Genomic DNA, 26,553 nt, shown 5'->3' on the forward strand with positions numbered 1-26,553 from the left:
ATTGCAAACAATGTCCATAATGATGATGATGATGGCATGAATGGTGATTATGATGATAATGTAATGATGGCAATAACAATGACAAGGATGATGGTGATGATGATGACAATGATTATGATAATGAGAATGACCTTACAATCTTATGGATTCGTGAACAATTACTAGTTTCAATACCATCTTCTGGATAAGTATTACTATCATACTTTTTAAATTTTCTGTCTCTCTTGAGGTATCTTACTATAATGGTGTTGTCAACACTAGAAAGATATCTTGTTGTAATGGTGGTTCTAATGTTAGCACTAGCAAAGTTTAGTAGGGAGGATGCTACTACAAGAGGAATTCCTTCTAAGTGACTATGGCATTCAAAATGAGGCTTTATGGGCTGCTTGTTAACACATGTTCTCATGCTCATATAAAATTAATGTGAAAAGTTGCTTTAATTGGTTCCCATGCATAATTGATATTGATAATGGGGTGGTATAAAATTGTAATGGGCATATCCGTTAGTTAGTTATGATGGGTCAACAACATTGAAACCATCCAAGTGACATTTCACCTTGGAACAATCGTCGCTCGTGCGAAAACACGAAGTTTATGTAAATGAAAGTTGTGATTGTAGTGGAATTAAAACCATCGAGAAATATCAAAGAAGATGCTGCCTACCAGTTTTGAAAGACACCCAAGGCATTGAACAACTATTTGCGTTAGGATGTAGTGATGGAATCGAAGGAAATTTGGCAGCCCTAAGTTGCCATTACTATTGCCAATCACACATTCAATAGTAACCATAAAAGGTAGCCACATATAAACAGAACCTCGAGGTGTTGACAGTCAGAATCTATTGTAATAGCTTTGACGTATATATAGTTTTGTGTTTAGATGAGAATGAAGTGGGCTTCATCCAGGGTTCGGCTCAATCCTCGTCCATTCCATGCAGTGGTGTTTAATTCGCCAAGCAAGAGAATATTACGTGAGTGTTCAGAGTTAAATCAACAGAAATCAAGGACGTGCGATTGTCAAATTATTGCTCCTCCCTTATGATTGAGCGCTTGATGCGATGGTCATTATCCTTGGGTGATACTTTTATTCCCCATTTTCTATTGAAAAAGTAGCGTTTTTCTGTTCGATTATGATAGGATTGGATGAACGCCGGTTTGGGTGGATGTAGACCCATGTTTTTTTGTGGTGATCTTCAAATGTCTTGAGGATAAGAAAAAAATCCTTGACCAAGGTCCATGGTTTTGGGGATGAGTTGGTCTTCTAGTGAAGCCATGGTTTCCCAACTTCAATCCTCTCACTATGTTGCCGATGACTACTCTAGTATGGGTAAGATTCCTAGTTTTCCCATTCACTTTACCCATCTAGATCTCTTAGAAAAAGTGGGCAATTTCTTAACACAGGGTTCAAAATTATTACAACAATATACTCATTAATCACTAAATATGTCATTTGTAGGAATTGCAGTTAGGTGGGGAGGATAACACTCCTATCCATTTTTAAAGCTACACCCAATTAATAAGTTCTCCATGTGCCACAATAAATGCAATTTTTATGACTATAGTGACACATCCCTCGAGATTTCCTTCCACACCAACACTTTTATCCATGAACTAAAGAGTGACTATTTCATTATTATATTATACATACATGTTAATATAAGCATTAAAATTTGTATTCCTTTGTAAAAAATGCTAGTCCAAGAGATACATTTGATCACCTTGTCTTGTATCCAATATCCAATGTTGACCCCTATATCCTTAGATCTAGAGTGAAGGTTTCATTTCTAATGTTGTGTTTGAGCTTAAATTCTAATTAAATATTTGGGTTAGCCAAGGTCATTACTTAACTTAATGGCTTTGCAATATACAATGTATCATATTTTTTTTAAGTTCAATTGGTGAGATATGTCTGGGGGATTGAACTTTCGATCACTTGGATACACAAGGGCTTGCCAACATGCTTTTTTCCAATTGTGCTACTACCCTAAGAAAATATACAATGTATCATATTAACATCCACTTAAACCAAATTGACTTTTGGGACACATGTCTCTTTGATGATGAAGGGAATCCAATTATGTGATGTCAAACACATTCCCTCACAAACACTCACAAAGACCCTACACTTTTTAGGGTTCGAACCTAGGTTGTCTGTTATGAAACCAACTCACAAAAAGATAGAAAAGATAGATCAACAACTTAGAAATCAGCCTCTTCGAGGGGGCAACCTCCTTTACATTACACAAAAGAACAATTATTGGATGATACAAATGACAAAGCCTCATTTCTATATATAGGAGTCTAAGGGGTCACAATATAATCAAAGTCAACATAACAATAATAATATAAGGGCACAAAAATAACAATAGTGGGCTTCTATGGGGCACAATAATAACAATATGGGGACAATAAGGGCACAACAATAACAGTAAGGGCCACAATGACACTAGTAATGGGGGAATCACTAGTGTTATAGGGACCTAACATTGTCTATATGGAAACACTGTATAGTTTTGAATTTATTTATTGTAGATTTGTACATAGATGGATATTCCTTTCTTTGCATTTATCTTTTAGACTTCTTGCTTTCACCAATTGATTTAGAGCTTATGGAGTCTCAAGTAGCACCAATCCACTTGCTTCTATTGGATTGAATAACATGATTTCTCTTTTGAAATCCATAATATCTCATTCACATGCTTCCTATTTCTCCCATAAGACTTTAGCACAGACTCCATGATCATGTTTGTGTCCCTCTTAATAACGCACTCCTTGGAAGGGGCCATATTTTATTAGGACTAAACTTGGATGTCTCTTCTTTCTTGCCCTTTGATTCTTCATTCAATCATACCACCCATCAACTTGTTATTTTTCCATTTTTCTTATAATGACCTTTGTTGTTGGGAAGGTGCCTTTCAAGTATTTTGTCTTTGCATATAGATACACATAAAGTATCATTATTTTAATCTAATGGACGTGGTTGTTAAAATCACCAATATTTAATTAAATATGCATTGTTATACCTTTGCTCAAGTCAACTTCAATTCAAATTCTAACACATGTGTGTATACCCTTCCTTGCTTAGTTTGTATATTGTTGTAAGTCCCCAATATATTTATGTTGGCTTTTGAAAGATCATCTCATCCCAAAATAAGTAGGGGGGATTCAATATTCAAATCCGGCAGAGTGGGGTTGAAGAAATGGATATTGAAGATGGATTCAATTATAGAAACTATCTTTTGAAAAAAGGTTAGTTTTGCCCCAAAAAGAAAGTCCCTCCTTTGAGACCTTGCCACAACTTCCATAGTTGTGAAATTTTACAATAATAGAACCTCTAGAGTAGAGGTTTACCATATGGCCGTCGATGACATCAGTACAACAGGTCAAAATATGTTGTTAAGGAACAAGTTGTACATAATGAGGAAATCAAAGGATTAGGATGTGGCATCCTTCCTCATGACAATCTCTCAACTAAGAGGCCATCTGTAAGGACTTGGGGAACCAATCATTGATTCTGAAGTAGCCATCTGTATACTAAATGCATTGCCACCATAATGGAGCAACTTTGCAACAAGCATCTACTCCAAGAAGGATTCAACTCCCTTTGATAAGTTGTGGGTGCAATGCATATTGGAAGAATCAAGGATCAAGGTCAAGGATGATATTGGATCAGATGGGCAATCTCAAGCCTTTCTAGCCCGAGTTAAGAAGTTGAAGAAGGGAAAGTTTGGCAAGGCCAAGAAGAAAGACATATCCAAAGCGCAATGTTTTGGATGTAACGAATTTGGACACTCTAGGAGGGACTTTCCAAACTAGCATAACAATAAGATAAAGGAAAGGAATGAAGCTCATGTGGCCGAAGCAATGGGAGAACCTGAGAAGAAGGCAAAGAAGGAAGAAGTGAAGGATCTTTACTACTAAAGAAGGTTCACTGACTGTCCGGCTCTCTGTGAAGTTTAATATTTATTTTAGGATAATATGTTTTGTTTAACATCTTAGAAAGAAGCATATGATAGTAGCATGTATAGAATTTACATGATTAAGTTTCTTTGTAGAGATCATCTAGATAGATGGATAGATAAACCATTTTGCATATTGACCATCCAAGCATTATCTAACATTATATTAGAAGATATCATCCTGCTTAGTTGAATCATCATGATTCAGGAAAGACCATCGTTTTTTGAAGGTCTTTGGAAAAATCATCATGGCAAGGTTAAGTAGACATTCCATGTAATGTGGAACCAATACTAGTAAAGGGATGAAAGAATGCAATGGTCAGGATGTAGGCTCTTTGCGAGATATATGAATATCTAAATGATTGGATGAAAGCATAGGAATGCATGTTGGATCTAAAACTCTAGATAAGATTCTTGTGTATAGAATCTTGTGAAAGAAAGTTGGTCATAAAATATGCTTATGTATATGGATATATGATGCTTGAAAGGAATATGATTTGGCTTACTTAAGGATGTGTAAATAATTTAAGACTTTCTCTAAAATATATGTATAACGATGATTAACATCTAGTCTAGTCCCTAGAAGAAAAATTGTAACTTGGTAATAAAGTTCGATCCTTCGGCACTTTGATGCATGAAGGAAGATTCATATGGAGATGGATCATGAGGATGTTGATGGAATGAGAAGGTCATTATAACGAGGCAAGTCTAATTTTCATTATTGTTGGTTATTTGGTTAACATATTATTTTGCTACCTGGAAGAATGTCGCAGGAATATATGATGGCAGTTGAGGCAAGTGCAATTGTATGGATGAAGAATATTGAGGGAAGCTCAATATTTGGTACTGGAAAGTTGTAAGTTCAAGAAATGTTAATTTGGAAAGGGATGGTAGAAGTATGATAAGATAACCTGAAGGTTAAAGAATATCACATTTATAAGGAAGCCATGATCAAGCTTCAAGTTTGGGAAAGCTCAATGCAATGCCTTCATGTTGAATATGAAAGTGATAAGCAAGAAAGGTACCCTGAAACTTGTCACAAGATTGAAGAGAGAAGGTGGCTCCATGATATCTTGAAAGAAAGAAAGCTCGATGATGTAGAGGAAAGAGGGAGCCAGAAAACTATGAAGAACTAGTAGCTAATACTCTTATGAAGGCAAATTGTAAGGCTTGTGATGATGACTTCTCAAATAAAAGGGAAGTCTAGATCTCCTCTATTTTTTAGAGGGGGTTATTCTCAAGATTAAAGGAGAATAGGGATGTTGTCTTTGGTTGAGAGGGAGTGATGTGGGACATCACTTGTACATTATCCTCTTCAAGTGATGAAGAGAGAATGGCAGAGAATTGGATAAGAATTTGCGGTTTCCTTGATGATATTACATTCAAGAAAGGAAAGGGACCAACACTGTTTGAGGATGTGATAAGTATCCAAGTGAAGAGTGGTCGAAGAGGACTGATATTCTTTGAGGACTCAAGATTCGAGATCCAAGATAAGAATAGTCCTAATAGGACATATCTTATAGACATCCAGATGGGGTATGTGCCTTGTAGAGGTAGTGCGGTATCACACATAAAGCCTCCCAACATAATGCTCTTGATTAAAGAAGAGATTGTCTAGTTAGGCCTAAGAGACAATGCTGGTCATGATGATGATGCTTACAATATGGCTTATCAATCCGACTCTTTTTGTGATAACTCTTCAATTTGAGATATGATGTTGTACTGAGTGTACAATTATGAATACCTCCCTAGTTAAGAGGGATTATTGAAAATGTAACTAGTTTCGGTCTTCATAATTGTTGTACTCATTTCAATATGTATCCTATGTAACAAACAAGAAAAGAAAAGAAAATATATTATTATTAAAGCATGGGTTTCATGCTCATTATTGATTGTGTTTTAGGTAAAGCATGTTCTTCATGCTTATAGGGTTTGTTAGGTCTTAGGATTTACTGTCTCGAGTCAAAGGAGTCAACATCATGTTTATAAGACCCTTATGGGCAAAAATATATTTGTAAAAATAATTATTTTTGAGTTTAGAAAATCCTGGAAGCTCCTAAAGTACAAGTCGACCCTGGGAAAATCAAGTCGGCCTAAAGGAGAGAATTCGACCCCTTGAGAAGGATATAAAAGGAAGCAATTCAACCTCATTTGGAAAAACTCACTCAACAAGTTCAATCTACAAGAAAGAGTTCGATCTATAGCTGGGAAGAGCAGGAAAAGAAGAGTGAAGGCCAAGAAAGCACAAGAAGGACATAAATATTTTGTTTTGGGCTCTATCTCTCTCACACGTGCGAAATTCTAGGGTTTCTGGGCTGCAGGAAGAAGTGAAGTTACAGGTCTGAGTTGTAGGAAGATGAAGTGCAACATCTTGTAACTAGAAGGAAGGATACTTGATCTAGAACTCATAAGGAGTTGTCTTGCTATTAGGAAGGTCCCAAGAGGAGGCTGCTCTAGGGTTTCCTTGGAAGCTTTAAGGTCGAAATTGCAGGGTCAAAGTTGCAGGTTGGGTAGCAGTATTGAAGCTGGCAGGTCAAAGTTGTAGTGTCTAACATTTTGGTGTAGAATCAAGGAAGGATTTAAGGAAGGGATGACTTGGTACTAGGAGAAGGATTGGTCTAGGGTTTGGGTCTTTGTATATCATTTGAAGCATATTTTAAGAAGAAAGCCAATATATGTGTCTATTGTTGTTATTATTGTTCTTGACATTGTTTGATGAATAGATCTAACTAAAGAACACAAAGAAGATAAATAAGATTCACAAGCAAATATCAAGTTAAAGGAAAATAAGTACAATAAGCTGCCATTATCGATTTTCTAACAATTTCATCCTGGACTTCTCGTGGGAAGGCGGGGGGGGAGTAGTTGCATTGAAGAGGTAAACAACAATTAGGGCTTGCAACTGAGCACAGGGTTTGCCAAAAGGGCCTTAACCATCAGAGCCACGTCTCGACCGCATCCATTGTTGAGGCACGGTGATAATGAGGCGAGTGAACCTAATTGGTGAAGTCTCGAAAGACAAAAGGATTTTAGGGGATTGAAAACCAAAGTGAGGCCAATGGACAATGTACAAAATGAAGGATTTTAGGGATAAAGGTGGAAGGTAAACCAAAGGCTAAAGGAGTTGCAAAGGAATGGTAAAACCAAGACACAATGTGAGGAAGATTGTCGTAGGCAGGAGGAGGACAAGGCTACCTCACCCCTAGATAACACGTTGAACCTTCCCCAAAGAATCCTAAACCAAGCAAACCAAAGTAATATAAATGTCGCTGACCCAGTGGAAAAAATTAAGAGCAAAGACAATACTAGTATACTTGTTGGAGTTGAGCTCCCATAAACCTAGAAGAGTTTAAGTGCAGGTACTCCCACCAGTGGGTATGCGGGCCACATGCAACCTTGCCAATACTTGGAAAATGTAGATAGTCTAGCTCATGAAATGGAGTGAAGGATGGAAGGCCAAACCAACATGGAAGAACAACTTGGACCTTCCACGTTGCTTAAGGAACTACTATAGAAGCCGCAGAGGAAATATCCCATAGATAACCCGACAACACGACATTGACACCAAATATCATCAATTTGACCCCAACAATTGTAGGAAATTGAGGAAGTTTCAAAGATTTCCAAATTAAAACAGTGCATTATCATTAAATATGGGCGACACTATCCCTCTCTTTAATGTTTGGGGTGACAACGGAATAACAAATCCGCTCAGTAACCTAACACACATCTCAACACCCCATCAAATTTTTATTTATTTTTATATTTAAATTTTTAATCCCCTATCCTTATCCTTATCACTAATGTAAGTAATTCATAAGAGAGTATCAATAATCATATTAATCCATAAGAGATAAGATATCCCTGCAAGAACTTAAGATTACCGCCTCGCTTGCCCGGATGGTCACATAAAGAGTGGCCCTGTCCCCACAAACCAAAAAACTCCTCAAAAACAACATAATTTCCCCACCCCACACTAACGTCTTTCAAGGGAAATGGCAAAAGTTGAAAAGCTACTTAAGGCGGTGCAAATATTTTGAAATAAAGAGAAGAGTATCCCCACCTTCGAATGCCTATAATACTAGATCAGTGAGTGCTGCGATCCAATGTAGTGTAGGGTTTAGTGGTTCTGCATGAGGGTTCAGGAAGATTCAAGGGGTTTATCTCGGGATTTAAGCCTCCGACCGGATCAGTAGAGAGACTGTAAAATTGAGGTGCAATGGCTGTGTCTTATTCACCTTCGACAGATTTCTCTTTCGAAGCCCAAGAATTAAGTTCGTTGTTTTTTGAATGCTTCCTCATCATCGTCTGATATTTTGAATTCATGCCGGGTCGTGGAATCCTTCATCGATAGGCACAGCTGGGATCAGACCAGGTATTTTTACATAACATGCTTCCCCGTTCTGCTCCGCAAGATCTTCGGCTTCGAGGAGGTCTTACAGCCGTCCGGCATTGGTGGATGGATCGCGCAGACCTCTGAGCATTCCGCGAATGCGGTCGTAAATCTTCTCTCGCCGTCTGGAGCTTTGTTTTCGTCAATCTTTGCCGCAGACGAGGAAAATGTGGTTCGCTATGTGTTTCCATCCGAGCGCCTTCCGGCGTGGATTCGTCACATGCTTCAGTCGGAGAGGGGTTTGTATATCTTATCTGAAGTCTGCCCTGCTTTATTTAAAGACCGATTGAAGGAGGACGGCCATGGAGGAGGATTCAGGTGCAGTTGAATGCATTTGAGTATTTTATGTTTTGGTTTGCTTATTACGCTGTATGCAAAGATAATGATATTATGCATTGTTCGGATTCGGATGAAATGAAATTGGGGTTTAAGAAGGCTTCCCGGTCTCGTTTCGAGAAATGGGCGTCTTCTCTGCATAGTTTGCACGGTAGCCATGACAATGGAAGGCCTGTGAAGTTCAATTCTAGCCCTTATTTGCATCTTCTGAATTTGTATCTACACAAATTTGTTCCTATATCTGATTTTTGTGCTCCCAGTGTGTCTGTACATCATTTTTTCGAGGAGAATCCATCGATATTTTCTCGCGCCGAGTTTGTTGTTCATACCTTTGTACAGTTTTGGTTAGTGAATGACGATTTTTCGCCCTTACCTTCATGGGTTTGCCAGTCTTTTGGTATTTTGTTACCTGTTAATAATCGATATCATAGGTATGGTCTCCCCAGTGTAGAAATCACAGAGGCTGTGAAAATACTGGTCAATTATGTAAGCAGTACTTTGTGTTGTCCTCAAGAAGAGTTGAATTCTGGATGGAGAGCTGCATCACAAATGGATACCTTGAGATTGAGGTCATTTTCCTTGCCACGGAGTAGTTTGGTTGTGCCTGCTACATGGTCCCTTCTGTTACAGAGGCCTTTGTACAGGTTTATATTACGAGCTTTCAGTTATTGGCCAGTAGGTGCTTGTCTGAAGAAGGCTACACACATTATTGATCTATGGTTGGATTATTTACAGCCTTGGAATATTGGTGAAGAAGGCGAAATGATGCCCGCTCTCGAAGAGGATCATTATTTGGAGGCAGAGAATAAGATGCTTAGGGATAGGGATCAACGATTGTCTCCACTTTCAGGTAGCTTGCTTCAAAAGCAAAAGACTGGTACTGATTCTGTGGGATCATTAGTAAAAAGAAGCACGAAAGAAAGTTGTTATGGATATAATGATCATTGGCAAAACTATGTTCTGGCTACTTATCCTTTTTATAGCTCTCTTGTTGTTCAGTTTCTTGTATTTGCCCACAAGTTCGTGCACATCAATACCAAGGCAGTTCTTCAGATGACTCACAAGGTGCATTGCTCTTTCCTTTATTCTATTATGTCTTATTGATAATAGCAAGGAATAGATGAATAAACTTTGACACTTCAAGCAAGACCCCATGTTTATTTAAAGCAAGATCCAATGGTGGATTAAAGGTACTTATTTCAAGGTAGGATCAACAATTAGGATTATTATACCTAGGTTTTGTATCTAGAAAATTCAGACATGAGGAATTTACTTTTGGAAGTGTGAAAATCAATTAGTTGGAACTTCCTCTTGCATGGGAATAATCACATAGCAGGAAAGGAGAAAAAGTGTTGTCCAGATCCGAATGTAGATTGCTGCCTTTTAAATATTGAATTTGCCTTGCTGTCAGTGCTATATTAACAGAAAAATTCAACATTAACAACAAATGATCCATTCCTGATAGATTAAGTTATGAGCAGTCTTCATGCATGTAAATGTAGGCTTGAATTTGATATCATTGTTTATTAGTTTAACAGACAAAAAATGTCCTTGGTTTATTTTATAGGCGTTTAAACTATCTTTCTTATTTTGCACTCAAATGCTTTGTATGTGAAAATTACGTCGTGTTATTGAAACTTAATTTGGTTGTTAATTCAACAAACAAATAATTGTCTGTGGTTTAAATTAGAGACATTTAGATTAGCGTCTATTTTTTGGATCTCAAATGCTTTGTGTCTGAAAAATACCTATCCAACTTATTATTTTATGTTGACAAATTCATTGTAGTTTAAATAGTTGTAGACAAGATTTCCAATCAAATAGCTAAGCACACCATCTATTTACAGTCTTTTGTGGAGGGTCATTTCCATAAATTATCATGTCTATTGCTCGAGAAACAATGGGTAAATTCAGCCTGATGTCATTGCACTGAAGTTACTTCTATTTGATAATTCAGCGAGCAATTTATATGCTTCATGTTTTGGACGAGTTCTGCAAAGAAGGATTGAGTTTTGCATTTTACATCTGATAGGTACTTCGCTAACTTTGTATAATGGGCATAGATATTGAATGGATATGGACAAACTTGTGATCCCAACCCAAACCTGGTTTGACTATGCAATTTTGAAGAAAATGTTTTTTGGTATATTCTTATGCACTGTCAAGGGTTCTCAACACAAATTGGGAGTGATCATGTTTGCTGTCTTTATAGTATAATTGGGCTAGGAGGCTCATTTTACAGCCCAGTGTGAACGTGATGTGTAAGTATGTCCGTGCTCAATTTGGACTCTAGAGTTGACATGTGTCCCTCTTAAAATAAAAATAAAATATTCTCTAAATAGAAAAGTAATGTTGGCTATAATAAAAAAGAAAAAAAGAATATGCTATACATGTTTAATTAGTTATCCATTTGACCTATAATATAATTTCATGTAAAGTAATTAGAAGTAAAAAAAATTATGCGAGTAAGATGTTTAAACCTTATACTTTTCAAAAAATAAGTTAACACTTTATATAAATAAATTACTTGAAGATCTATATTAATAACTTGTGTGAATATCAACTTATGTGAATCCGTGCTTAAGATGGATCCATGCTGGTAAATCATAATGCTTTTCTGACCAAAAAATGTCCTGAATGTGTGTAGTAAGACTTGAAGATCTATATCAATAACTTATGTGAATATCAACTTATGTGAATCCGTGCTTAAGATGGATCCATGCTGGTAAATCATAATGATTTTCTGACCAAAAAATGTCCTGAATGTGTGTAGTAAGTCTGTTGCTTTCAAAGAAAATTGAAGTCCTAAGTTTCTCAAATCTTTCCCTATAACTGTCTGGATAATGTTGATATGCCAATAGTCGGCATTCGTAATCCATTCTCAAGTCACATAAGAAGTGAGTGCAACTCAATGTTACTTAGGTGGATCATGGTTGGGTGGGCAGTGGTCTTGCCTGAAACCTTGCGTTTCCTGCCAAGTTTGATGATTGTTTTTTAATGTCTTATTGAAAATGTTCCTGGATTTCAATATTTCACTGTTTTAGCTTGATCTTCTAACAAGTTCACTTCTTTGATAATGGTAGCAGTTGGTGGTTATTATTTCTAATTTGTTTCTTTTATCCAGATAGAAACAATACTTGAAATCCAATTTACATTCGTGCATTTTCGTTGTATATTCATGATCACTTTAATTTTCAACAGGTTTGGTATTTGGCTGAGATTTATGTCAGTTTATACTGGAGTTCATAGTACATGTATAATTTTGTTTGTTAATGTATTTTCTGACAAGTATATCAAATGGGATTCAAAAGGATGGACTGTGGTTATTCACAGTTAAATTTCCATGCGTATTTCATTGTATCATTAGAACTGAGATATGTAATGGCAATAACATCTTTTTCTGAACGTGTCCTTTGCAGTGTTACCTCTATTCTTTGCTTTTCCAGAAAACCGGTTTTATAATTTGTTAAAGTCTGTTGTATTCTAATGTAATATTTTGTTTTCATCTGTAGGTATTAAGTGTTTTGGTATCTTCAAAAGAGCTACTGTGTCTTATTCGAAGCATAGATTCGACATACAATGATGTGAAGTCGGGAAGTGCGCCATGCTGTTTTGACAGTTTGCATAAGGTTGTGCCTGCCATCCGAGAGCAGCTACAGGTCTTCCCTCTATGACCTATACAGTGTTCTGACGTAGGCTACCTTATCCAATGCACCATTTTTAAAAAGGTTTTGTTTGGAAAATGCCTCATTATATTAAGATGTTTCTTTGTGACTACTACAGGACTGGGAGGGTGATTTATCAAATTTTGAGAAAGGCAGTGAAATTACTCACTCTCCTTCGCAAAAAGAAACACCGATGTTGCAACTTTTCAGCACCAGTGATAGTGGAGGCCATCAAATGCTAAAGGTAAGTTTTGTGAATAGTTTCTCTTTATCTCTTTCTTTTTGCAAGACTCATTTGGTTGATGGATAGGTTTATAATTTATTCTGCCCGTACATCAAAATTGGAACCTTACAAAGATAATTCCTTACAAACATTAATTCAACAAAATTTTTATTTATGCCATTATAAGGAGGTAACTGCATCAGTAATTGTTTATATTAATTTTCCCAGAGAAAGATGTTCCCTTAACTTGCCCACATATTAACTGTTCCAAGTGAGGAAGTTGGTACATTGTCAGAGTGATGGAATCCCCCTTTCTCCCTCCTTTCCCTGTATTTTTTTTTTCTGGGTGAGGAATGGAATTGACTTCTAGTTGAAATACCAGCTGGTAACTGGACAGAACTACTTGGGAATAGATCCTGTAACCTCCCTGGGTATTATGCCTTCTGTAGAAAGGGTTGGGCAAACTGAGCTATACTATTGTGCTAAGTGTTCATTACATATGTACAAACATGAAATCAATCACTATCTTTATTGGGATTTTCTATAACTCAAATGGAAATGAATTCTATAAATCTTCCATACAAAAGGTTAGAATGACTTTAAAGCTCAGGTAGCTGGACATTATTTTATTCAAGAGGAGAGCTGTGTTGGAGTAGATTATTCCTCAATTTTTTGACCACACTGCAGAGCTCATCTTCAGGGTATAATTGAAGTTTGATTAAATTTGGGCTTGATAAGAACATACTTTTGAAGTTTGATTAAATTTGGGCTTGATAAGAACATACTTTTAAAAAATTGATTTCTGATTAATCTTAGCTGGATAATAACCTAGTTGTGATTTAATTTTGCTAGTTGGAAAATAATCTGCCATGGTCTGGATCTTCAACTTGTCCTGACGATGAACCACACTTGTTGGTTTGGAACGCGTCGACAAATGATTTATGATGTGATTTATGCCGAAAAATCTTCTCGATAATTGAGTTTCTAAACTTTATAGATGATTTTTATTTTTTATTTTTGGGAGGGGGTGGGGAGGTAATTTAAAGGCCTTTTATTAACTGTTGATGATCACATATGATCCAACCTTCTGTATGCCTCTGGTCTGCCACTAGGGAAACCGGACCATTGGCAATACAGGAGGTCTGCTGTCCAAAAATATACATTTTAAAAAAATATACTGAGTTCTAAAAAAGCCTACAGTGCCTTGGCTTAACAGCCACAAAATATAACACATAATCCTACTATAATAGTAAAGATAGAAAACATAAATTTTCATGAGGAGACTAGGAGGTGGAAACCTCCACATCTATGGGTGCTTGATCACCTGGACTGTCTAGATGAGTTGCGCCTTTGCCATGCAGTAAGACTGCTTTTATCCTTGTCAAATGCTTGTCCATGGCTTTAAATTCCAACTGCATCATGTTCATCATCATCAGAATTTTGTTTTTAGTGTCATTTTTGGAAAGGAGTACCCTTCCCTGCAGCTGTCTAGTTGTAATGGGACTGGTACATCTACTCTTGATAGATGACCTTTCAGCAATGAAGCAGTGATACCTCTCAAATTTCCATTGCCATTTTCCCACCCTCAAATGCTAGTTCCAACTCACACGACAATTGATGAGCTTTCGGGGTTATGTATGCCCTGAGGAGGCCCTGCTGCAGATAGAATCCACCTCAGAAGTGCGTGCCCCGGCCAACTGAGGAGTAAGGACTTGACGAGAGGAAGAAAATAAAGAGACCTGAGTAGGAGCTGATCCCAAGAGGAGGGTAGCCCAAGATGGTCTGGTCCCTCTCTCACACCACACCTCGACAAAGCCTCACACCACCATAAACAAAACCAGAAAAACCATAAAGCAGCAAGGAATAACAGAGGATGCCCTGGATTCAGCATAATCAGATAGAAATTGCCATTCATGAATAACATTTACCATCATGAAACAACACAATGTGCCTTTGCAAAGCTTCCCAAATCTGAACTGAGACCTTGCAAAGATTGCTTTTCTCATGCGAGGAGTTTGGTGGAGAGTAAAAGCATCATCTGAGATAATGAAGGGACGTACAACTGTGTACACATTCTCATGAAGTGGTGTGGTGGGCACATCTACCTTGCTGGGGTTAGATGAAGTTAATTTGATGTAAAGCATCAAAGAGGAAACATGACATCAATGACTAGTTAAATGTGTTGTTTAGAAATTAGACAAGGTTAGAGAAGGTTATATTGAAATTTCACATTGGGTTGGCCTATACTTCTACCCCTTTTTTGGTTTCTTCTCTTTTTTCAGCTTTTATTTGTTTACACAGAGGAGAATTTGCATGTTTGCAAAATGATGCTTTCAGAAACATCTTCATCCATCTGACAAATCTATAATTTCTCCATAAGTATACAAAAATGGTGAGGAGTGCAGAGTTCCTAAACTACTGGTCTGTCTGATCTTCTGCTGTTAAAACTTAAAGTTAGCTCTAAGAGTCTAAACAAAACAATTTGATAGTTAATTTTGTATGAATTGAAACTTCTGTGTCTACCTTAGATAAAATTTTACTTTGAAGCACATCGTTGTAGATTATACAACCTTTAGGCATACATATTTTCTTGATTATCTCTTCTATTTTTTGCCTCACACCAGATACTTATAATTGATTTATTCCAAAGTGTGTTTCCATCAATAGTATCAATAGATTTTCGTATAGGGGACCTTGCTAAAAAGATCTTGCATTCTGTCCCTCGTACCTTATTTAAGAAATGCCACCCATTTCCAATGGAGTAGAGGCCACTTGTTTTCATTTTTATCTCTCCAAAGGATGTTTCTAATGATGCTCTCTAGATATTGTATAATTGTAGCAGGGGCCATTAGAATGTTGCTTTGATAGAGGGATATCTGATAGGATTGGCCAGTGTCCAGTCTCTTGCCGTATGTTTCAAACTTGACAGGTAAATAGGATAGGCCAATGGGATTGCTAACTTCATCAGTGTTGATGAGGTAGGGATGTAAAGATTGCCCTATCTCTTCTATTTAAGAAAAGCCCCATCTCTTGTCCGTCATGCCCATGGGGGAAGTTCAGTTTAGGTTTCAGCTTATTGTATAATACCAGTGTCCAGTCACTTGCCTTATGCTTCAAACTTGACAGATAAATAGGATGGGCCAATGGGATTGCTAACTTCGTCAGTGTTGATATAAGGTAGAGGCGTGAAGGTTGCCCCTGATAGAGGATATTACAAGTAGAGGAAGGTTCTCAACATGGCATTACTAAGTGATTGCATCCATCTAGAATTTGAAGAATTATATATTTTTGCTTGTCTCTGCATTAGATATGTCTACTAAATGCTTCCAGTTAATGGGGCATTGATTTGAGCATTCAATATATTTTTATTCTTTATCAAAGTATTCTTTTGTTGTATTTGTATTTTTCAATTTATGCCTTACGGCGTTTCCTTTGCAACATCTGGTGCAAATGCTAGTATATCTTACCTCATTTTATGGTTAACATTGTATAACAAAAACATGCGTTGTGTTATGTAATTAATACTAACATGTAATATTGATTTTTTTTGTCAGAATGCTATAGGTAATGATTTCCAAGACGATGATCCAAATTATGTTCAACATATATCAGGAGATGATGAGGATGAGGATGAGGATGATGGTGGTGAAGGAGGAGATGATGATGATAGTTGTGGTGTTGGTGATGATGTGGATCAGAGTAATGAGGATGGTCAAGATGATCATGAGGATGATCTTGGTGGTGGTAGCTAGGCATGCACATGCATTGTTTTTTATGAAGAAATTATTGTGTAGAATGACATTGTTATGTTTAGATGGGTGTTGTGAATTTACCCTATATCAATGAGACATTTTGATTTTGTAATCATACGATGAGTTTGATTTATGTATGTTGTTAATTTATCGTAGAATAACGATATTCATGAAATATTTTGATTTGTTAATCATATTTGAATTTTACTTGTTTTGATTAAAAATAATACTGATTTTATTAGTATTATGTTGCTATTTTATACATGTTTTGAAAATTGTTAATGACACATTGTTATTTTTTTGGATGGATGTTGTCAATTTCTCTTAAATTTCTTTACAAATGATTTTGAATTGTGATATCTGCTTTAATGATATTTAGAAACTATCATATATTTCACTATGAATCTATAAAGGGGGTCATATATGTAAAGAAAAATATACTCTATATAAGAAGTCAAATGCGGATGTAACCATGGATGCAAAATTGAAAGTAAAATTGGATGTTAAACTAGGAATTAATACAAAATGCAAACAATTGACATACAAAGTGTTTTAAATTAGAAGTGAAAAATTGTGTAATAGTTGACACAAAGAAGGGAACAAAACATGGCATACAAAAGGATATCAAATTGGGCAATAACAAGGACACATAAATGGGCACCAAATTAGATGCAAAAAAAGACAACAACTAGATGTAAAATAAGATGCAAAGTTGAGCGTTAAAAAGAAGCAAAAAACGTTACAAATTAATATGCCAAATGATGATGCAAATAATGGTGTAAATTTGGGATGCAAACTTGGGTGCAAAAAAGGAAAAAAAAAAGATGTAAGAAAGACATAAAACAAGATGCAAAATGGGGCTGAAAAAAGGTGAAACCAAGGATGCCATATTGGATGTAAAAAATGATTCCTAATCACATGCAAATTTAGGCTCGAACTCAGACACAAAATTATATGCAAATGTGGACACAAAATGAGGCAAAAAAAGATGCAAATTTGGATGGTGAAAACGATGTAAAACTAGACACCAAAAAAATGCAAAATTGGATGAAAAAGTCGGTGTAAATAATGGTGCAACATTGGACACAAGTAGACACAAAAAATGGTGCAAAAAGGGGCATAAAATAGCTTAAAATTGGATGCAAAACTTGGTGCAAAAACAAATACAAAAGTAGACGTAAAAAATGGCTCTAAATTGAATGTACCATTAGACACAAAATAAGATGCAAAGGTGGACACAACACATGACTCAACATAAGATGCAAATATAAATGCAAATTTGGATGCTCAAAATGATGTAACATTAGATGCAAGAGATGGTGTTAAAAATGATGCAAAATTGGATGAAACAAATGACGCAAAATATGGTGCAAAATGAGATGGGAAAAATGGAGACAAATCAAACGTAAATGTGGATGTAAAAAATGGTCCAAAAAAAGATGCAAAAATGGGCACAAAAATGGATGCAAAATTTGGTGCTAAATCAAATTCAACACATGGTGCAAAGATAGGCACCAAAGCTGGTGCAAAAATAGAAGCAAAAACTAGTGTAAGACTAGATACAAAACCTGGCGTAAGACTAGATGCAAAAACTGACACAAAATGGATGCATAAAAAGACGTTAAATTGGATTCAAAATACAGTGTAAACTTGATGCAAATGATGGTGCAAAAATGGAAGCAAAGAATGACACAAAATAGGAAGCAAAAGAGAATGAAAAATAGATGCAAAAAATGACACAAAACTAGAAGCAAAACCTGTCATAAAATAAGATGCAAATCTTGGTTCAAAATTTGACGCAAAAAATGATGCATAGTTTGGTGTAAAAAATGATGCAAAATCTAGCGTGAAAAAGGATGCAAAATCAGGTGCAAAAAAGGACGCTTTAAAAATTGTACAATAGAGCCAGATTTAGCGCCAGGTTGCTCATCACAATTACAAAAAAAATGCACTAAAATCTGGCGCTAAATCTGGCGCAAATCGCTGGTTTTGTTGTAGTGGGCCTACCTTTAGTGTAACCCACACATTAGCTAACAATGAAATAATAACATGTACCCTACTTCCCAGTATGCGAATGGGGTCTTCAGTGTTCTAGCTTCTATGCAAAATTTGATTCTAAGTGTAGCTAAGCTCCATATTTTGAATTGATTGGTTAGCTACTTAATTTATCCAATCATAGTTTATAAATGAGTAAATGTATCCTACTAAGATACATGGTAGCCTCTACAAGTCTTGAAAATTGTTGCATAGTTGAGTTTGTCCTCGCTTCATATGTAGTTTTTGAAAATTTGGACACTTGAGATTTCTTTGCAAAGGAAAACCTAGTGATTTCCCAATAGACTACTAAAATCACTAGAAACAATAAACAATATATGCATTATTTTAAATTGAACTTTAGTGTATTATCACCCATCTAGACATTGTTTTGAAATACAAGAGTAACTGTAATCTTCTCACTAACAAATGTGAATTTAGTTGAGTATTCCAACAAACTATGCATTTCCTACCACTGAACGAAGGAGTTCTCCAAGGTTCTGAACTAATTATATCAGAAAAAAACATGTAGAAAGTGTTTCTATCTAGCACCATTGTACATAGTCCACCCTCGGTTCATCTTTGTATGGAGCATCTACAGTTCTATCCAAAATCTATAATTCTATCTAGCAACCTAACCAAAATACAATTCAGGGATACTTCATTCTATCATGGCTCACTCCATTGAGTGTCCACAAATACCATAAAATGAAATAAATCAACTAGGATATATAATCTAAGCATTTTTAAGTTGGTAATGATTGCTAATTTAAACTTGACCCCTTCAAAGAGTCAATGAATTGCATTGACCCATGGTTGTGGTAGCCCATGGTATCATGCCAGTGGATTGCATAAAATGAAACCTTTAAATAGGCTTGAGATATTCCCTTATAAGGTTCTTGGAGGTGAGTGGTGAAGGAAAACTTGGTGTCTTGGTGACATTTATTCAAGGATATTAATAAATCTATTGGAATTGGTTTTTCTTGGTTTGCATTTCCTAGGGTAAAATAGCATCGTTGTCGCTATGTTGTAATTTTTTCCTTATTTTCCCCATAATTTTTATTACTAGCTGGTATCATGGTTGTGACTTGTTGTAATAAATGAACATGGATATGCTACTACATGTGGATTTAAATTTGGAATATAAGGCTAAGGTTTCTACTATGAAGAATTAAATGGAAAAGTGAGAGGATGATGTTATAAGTGTCGAGATAGAAATAATAACATTTATAGAAAAGGTACAATGGGGTTGGAATTTTTTATTTATATGTAAATGGGAATTTAATTACATTCATACCCCTTCTAAATAGGTAAATTCTAGATGTAGAACTAGGTGACCTAGGTTATATAGTTTGAAGGGGCTAGTGATGGCTCACTTGACTAGACTATCCATATTTGGTCAAGAGAAACCCCAAGTAAAGCTTAAATGGGGGAATGTTAGGTTAAATTTGAATTGGTGAAAGAGTCAATGAATTAGATCAAGAATATATGGTTTTTGATCATATGTGGCTTTGGGTTACATGTAATTAACACTTTAAATAGGCTCAATATATTCCATTGTAAGGGGCCTCAAGGTGAGTTATGAAGACACACTTGACCAACTTAGCGTAGCCAAATTTGTTAAAGGATATTAATAGGCATATTGATTTTTTTTATTTTTTATTATTATTTATTTATTTATTTTTTTATGTTATGTTGTGATTTTTAATTTCTCTTTCATTTTTATTCCCAACAATCATTGCCTTGAATTATTTGGGATTCATTATTCTTTTTTTCGATGTCACTCATAGCCTATAAAAAACCTAAGTAGGTCTCCTAATATTTATAGCCAAAATTTGAGACAAATGTAGAAATTACAAAAAATAAAACTATATAATATTAGTAGTTGCAATGGATAGCACATTATTATGTTCAAGATGAAGAGAAAAATGAAACACTAGGTGTTGTGCCAAACACCCAATAACTAGAAAAAGGGAAACCAATTAACAACAAAGTGATGGATATTTCCATAGTGATGCATATGACTTGCATACATCCTATATAGTCTCAAACCTTTATCCAAGACAACATATTTCCTTATTAAAGATGGTTTAGCTACATATCGTCCCAACAAATGCGAATAATCAAGATGCAAGTTGGCTTGGGATGCCATTGGTCCCCTTCAAACAATAAATGGTTATTCCAATGATTTCTAGAGAAGGGATTCCTAAATTTACAAGCCCTAGTTCAACCAATATTGGAAGCCATGGCCAACACCTTTATCATTGTAGCCCTTGAATTCCTCTAGCTCAATTAAATAGACCAACTAAGGTAGCTAGTGGTTTTGACCAAAAATAATGTTATAAAAAATTGATTTCAAACATTCATGTCATTCTATTAACTATAATTAGTCAATAACATACCACAAATGAAGTAAGCACGTTGCAATTAACAACCAGGAGAAAAAAACTTATCATGGAAAAACCAACTTCAAATGGGGATTAGTTTTTTCATTTGACAATCTTTGGTACAATGCTGTTCTTGGATTTCTATATACATTTTCCTCTCCTAGCTAGAAAAAGGCCCTTTGAGACTGAAATTAATGAAAGATATGGGAAGAGTTAGGAGTGAGGGGGAGGCCAACAACCATGACCCTTTGTTTCATATTTTATTTTTCCTTTTTCATCTAGTTCTCTATTATCCTCTTTTTTTTTTTTGTCTAGCTCATTACTTTACATTTTCATTATCTTTTACATGGTTTAGCTAACATTAATTAATTCTTAAATTTCACTTATAAGTGTTGAGTCTTATAACCATTCATTGGTTTGGATCCACTATGAGTCATTGAATATGTCTTCTAAAGCTTGTCTATTAAACATGACCAAACATGGCTTAATGCTCAATGATGGATGATAAAGAATTGTTCTCATAAATCTCACTAATACTAAGGAATCAACGATTTAATAAAGACTTTACATCAGTGCATGTGAACACTTCTTTCATCTTTCTAACCAAAAACATGCAACTTTATGTTTAAATTAATTATAAAAGAAAGTGGAAACTTCATTAGGGGAATTTTGAAGTAAAAAATGGACCTCAACATAGAAAATGTGCTAACAAAATCAACTTTCAAATCACCAATAGGATTCAAGATTCAATGATTTCATCCATAGGGATAAATATTTTTGGTGGGAAAATAAGAAACGAAAGAAACACATTTTATTATTATTATTGTATTTTCAATTTTTCTCATTCAGGTTACTCAAACGTATACAAAGTGAGTGCTCATTAGATTAAACATCTAAGGAGTTCCCACAATAAAACTATAATGAGATAAGTTGAAAATAGAATTAAATTTTTTTCCTTTAATAATTCATCTCTTATTTTATTATTTTTACTATTATTTTATTAGTTTCCTTAGGAGGCCCATTTAAGACCTCAGAATTCCCCTAATCGAACTAGAGATGAGATGTTTACGAGCTACCACATGAGGATTAAAAACACCTATCTTGGTATTGGTAATCATACAAACCTTCAGAATATCGTAGAACCGACTATGATGCAGTTGAATTTAAACAAATCCATCCTAGGTGATTTTTAGTTCAATAGATGCTTATAGGGCATGGGGATGCTGTTTTTTTCATTAAACAAAGAATCCAAAGGAAAATCAAATTTCCTCTTGGTTATGCTAATATATGTAGTATGAGGCATCAATTGTTAGGATGGTCTCATTCCTTATGCCATTCACTACATTCTCAATATACACAATGCAACAATATTGATAACCCTTCCCAATCCAAATATAGGAAATAAGGAAATGGAGTTATGAAGTGGTATTTTTTAACCATAATTCCTAGAGAGGGAAATTTTTCCTTGGATTGTGGATATGCATATGCTTGGATCAAATAATTTCCTATCTCTAGAAATCAAAATGGTTGAAATTTATGTAAATATATGAACTATTGAATTTGACTACCAAAGTGAAATTTAGCTTGTTAGAGATCAAAGAATCCACATGGAGTTGTATTGGATCAAATGTGATTAATGAAGGAGGTTTTAACATTATCTACTTGGGAACCCCTATCAAACTAACTAACAATATCCATGAAGAGATTGAAGTTATTGTTGAAGTTCAAAGGAGGCATATTTCAACAATGAAATACATGCCATTATCAAATCCAAAAGATATAGATAGATTAGTGAGTATCTTTTTTTTTCATATTTCAACGATAATGAAAATTTAACATACTATCTCTTCAGTCCTAATAGATAAACATCATTATCATGGACCAAGTGGTAAAATATATAGCTAGGGGGTTCACTTATTTGAAAGAATTCACTAAGTATTCCATTACTCACATAGATGTAATGGATATAAATGTGTTATTGGGTGGTGTTGAAATCTAGCAAAAAGCATACATTGTTATTAGTAGACATAATTCAAGAAATTATACAATAAGCATATAAAGATATGAGAAATGTAGTAATGGAGAGATAGACAAGATGCATATATTTATTCTTTATTATGTGTCAAACCAATCTCTTACATTTCTATACAAACAAATATATATAGACTAACGAGACAGTTATCCAGTTTCAACTGTTTGACTAATCATGCTACATGATATTTCATTAGTTATATTTACATCACATTACAGACTTTCGACTTTACCAGAGCTAGTCGTCTCGAATGACTAGCCTTTTTTCCATTATACTAGTCGGTCAAAACTGACTAGCTCCTCCAACATCTCCCCCACCCTCAAAGCCTTCTTCGTCCCAAAGAAGGGGAGAGTTGGAGTAAAACAAAAACAAAAAAGATAAAAGGGCTTTTTACATATTCAATGAGATAGTTTCTAAAGAAGGGTATTACAATGACGAAAAATTAAATTAAGACAATTGGTGGATCAGTACCTTATGCCTTTGTTCTTGCGGTCGAAACCTCTAAAGCTGGCTGAGATGATTGGTTCATTGCTTGGTAGACTTCCTCTTCATGAGATTGTTGTTCTGAAGTGGAAACAAACCTTGAAATACTGGGTGAGTAGAACTGATGGGTAGGCCATTTGGGATGTGGTGATGCCAAACATGCTCACGGTGGTGGCACTGTGTCTGGGAAAGTAGTCTGGTAGATTAATAAAGAAATAATCTGCAGGTGTTCATCAAATATTGACAATTCTCTAACTTCCACTCTAACCTTCATGCTAGAATCTATAAGATAAATCAAATTTTGCACATTTTCTTCCACAAATGTGTGGTCTACTATCCTCTCACTGAAAGGTTTGGCTCCTTTAGTACTCACAACTTGCTGAATAATTTTTTGCAATAATTCAGATGCATTTGAAGCTTCATGCTACGACTTTTTCCCTTCTCGTAACCATTTGTGATATTGTTGCAGGAGATGTGAGTAGATTTCCCTTTCTTGTTCCGATTGGCGGTTAATTTTTTGTTGGGCTCTAGGATCTGATGATTGTCTAGTCGATAGATCTCTGATAAGCATATTCTTAGCCCTTATCTTTGAATGAACAAAAGCTAGGTAGGTAGGCCAATTATTTAATGTAGTAGTAATAGAAACTCCTATATCATGTGTGGCTTCTAAAGTTTGTTTTGTTGCAAAAAAATCACCATGGGAATTTTGCAAATCTTGTGTGAAACTAGGATTTGCGATAAGTGTGGGTCAAGTTTGAAACTCTGACACTTGTGCCTGAAGCTAGAAATTCTAGTCAATTAGTTGTTCTACCATATGTTGGACAAAGAGATGATCCTTAATCTTGGCTGGAGGTGGTATGTGTAATTTTTCTGTTGCTTGGCTTTGAAACGTCAGCCAAGTCTCCCTTTCTCATTCTTATAAATGTTGAAGCTTGTCGGTATATTTCTTTCTCTTTTGCAACCTCTTCTTGGAAACTTTAACAGATTATTCAATAACCTAAAAGAGTTTTTTATCACGGGAAATTTTAATGTTGGAATATTTGGTAGTAATATCAATAGGCTTCTTTTTCTCTTTGGTTTCTAGAGTGGTTATTGTAGCTGTTTTTGTAGTTGTTTGATCAGTTTGGACAGATTTGGTACCTGGATCATTTGTAGTTGTTGTATTAATTACATACACTTCTTTTTATTTCTCTTCCTAGCACTTAGTCAAAGTACTAGTTGTCTGTTGATTGTAGTCTTTGATAATTTCATCGGATTGAGTAATCTCAGATTAATTATCTTTGGAATTATGCTTTGAATTATTCTGAATATATGAATTATTTACTTCTGACCGATTTTCCTCTAACTGGTTTATATCCGTCTAGGAATTCACCATCACCTACACTCTTCATTTAATTAAATTTTCACCATCACTTACACTCTTAATTTAATTAAAGAGAGATTTGAACCCATATACAAATTAAGGTACCTTGAAAATTTGTTGATGGTATATATATACCATTCATGATTTTTCTATAAACCATGTGCATATACCATTTCATACATTACCATCATTACAATCCGTGAATAAATGAAGCTATGTATTCTCGAACCCACAGATGGTTTTCAATACCATTCAATGGTTTCCCAAACTATTTATGAACAATATAAACCTTGCAATATTCCATAATTTATAAACTAAGGACAAAGCAAAGTTAAGCTATTATTAACACATGGTTTTATGAAACCATATATCAACCACTCAAAACGATGTGCAACAACTCACCATTTATCATTCAACATTTATTTTAACCATATGATTTCTCTCCATGCATATGCAAAATAATTCATGGGCATTTTTAATTACCAATTAGATATTTTCCCAATTAAGTAAGACTTATACAAGCTCATACATAAATTTATTAACTAGTGATTTTCTCATTCCTTAACCACTTATCATATATTTTATATAAAATATTAAAACATACACTTATTCTCTCTCATAAATGTTTGCATTAAAATAACGAGGAGTCTTTTTTTTACCCCTTTATGAATTAAAAGAAACTAATGACGCATTAGAAGGATTTGATTTTTGAGAATTCTATTTATTTCCACTCCATGTCTTTACCTTTCAACATAACTCCATGCAACCTTCATGCACACATACCACGCCAACCCCACACACAAATTCTAGGATACAACTCCACACTCAACAACAATCTAGCTTAAATGCACTCAGCTCATGAATTAGCATTCAAAGATGGAATTTGAGGATCTGGTTAATCGTAGCACCTTCAATTTGTTCAACACACAATGCTTTGCGCAATCTCACAAATATTCAACAAGTAGTCTCACATTCTAAGATAACAATTTTCACGGTTTTTCCTCTCCAAACAATGATAATATTATCCACAGCTCCACGATGTTCCATGCTTGAAGTGATTCATGACCGACTTTACAAATCGACTTTATCCACAATGGAAACAAGTTATTGCACGGTTCTCACACTTCTCACCATGCTCTGTTTGACACACACATGCACCAGTATTTCGACGCTTGTGGTTCCATATTTAATATCCGAGATTAAAATTATTTAGTTTTTACACCACATATTTGTTTGCAAACATTTTATGCATGATTCTCCATATGTAGGGCATCTCTCAACTTGCTTTGATACCAAAATGATGGCACAGGTTAGGGAGGCTCCCATAAAAACACACACACAAAACACTAAAATATATACTTCACAATTGGTGAATAATTAATTAATAAATAAAATATTTACAAGAGAATTCTTGGTCTAATTATTGGGCACTCATTCCTCATTCTCCTTCACTTACATGCCTCATGGGTTTAGCTATATTTATACAAGTGGATCTAAACCCAAAGTAGGTTCTATATCCTAAACAAACTCCCACAATATCTCTCATGATCCATAAAAACTCTCATCTAATCCCTTATCTCTAGATGAGATCTAACTAACCCTCAAATATCTCAACTTTTCCAAAATACTCTCGAACTTTCTCCTAATCACAATAATTTTCATTTTCTGTTAAAACTATAGGAAAAATACATTAAATAATTAAATCCTAACTTAGGTAACTAACTCCTTTAGTAAATTGAAACACTAGGTTAGATGCTCCTGCATCACTAGTCGATAGATATCTGATAAACATATTCTTAGCCCTTATCTTTGAATGAAGAGAAGCTAGGTAGGTAGGCCAATTATTTAATGTAGTAGTAGTGGAAACTCCTCTATCCAATTTGGCTTCTAAAGTTTGTTTTTATGCAAAAAAATCACCATGGGACTT

At 35.1% G+C, this 26,553-nt stretch overlaps 1 protein-coding gene across 1 annotated transcript; it reads left to right on the forward strand.

The window, feature by feature from the left end:
- Positions 1-9,078: 9,078 nt before the first annotated feature.
- LOC149139357 (uncharacterized) lies at positions 9,079-12,596 on the forward strand. The gene is made up of 3 exons (XM_089449698.1): positions 9,079-9,752; positions 12,200-12,379; positions 12,471-12,596. The coding sequence occupies exons 1-2, from the start codon at positions 9,237-9,239 to the stop codon at positions 12,359-12,361; spliced, it is 678 nt and encodes a 225-aa protein (XP_089305824.1). The 5' UTR covers positions 9,079-9,236; the 3' UTR covers positions 12,362-12,379; positions 12,471-12,596.
- The last annotated feature ends 13,957 nt before the right edge of the window (positions 12,597-26,553 follow it).

The sequence above is a fragment of the Pinus tabuliformis genome, chromosome X (assembly GCF_031772625.1).
Source record: "Pinus tabuliformis cultivar Carrire ecotype Pingquan chromosome X, CPIR1, whole genome shotgun sequence".
NCBI lineage: Eukaryota > Viridiplantae > Streptophyta > Pinopsida > Pinales > Pinaceae > Pinus > Pinus tabuliformis.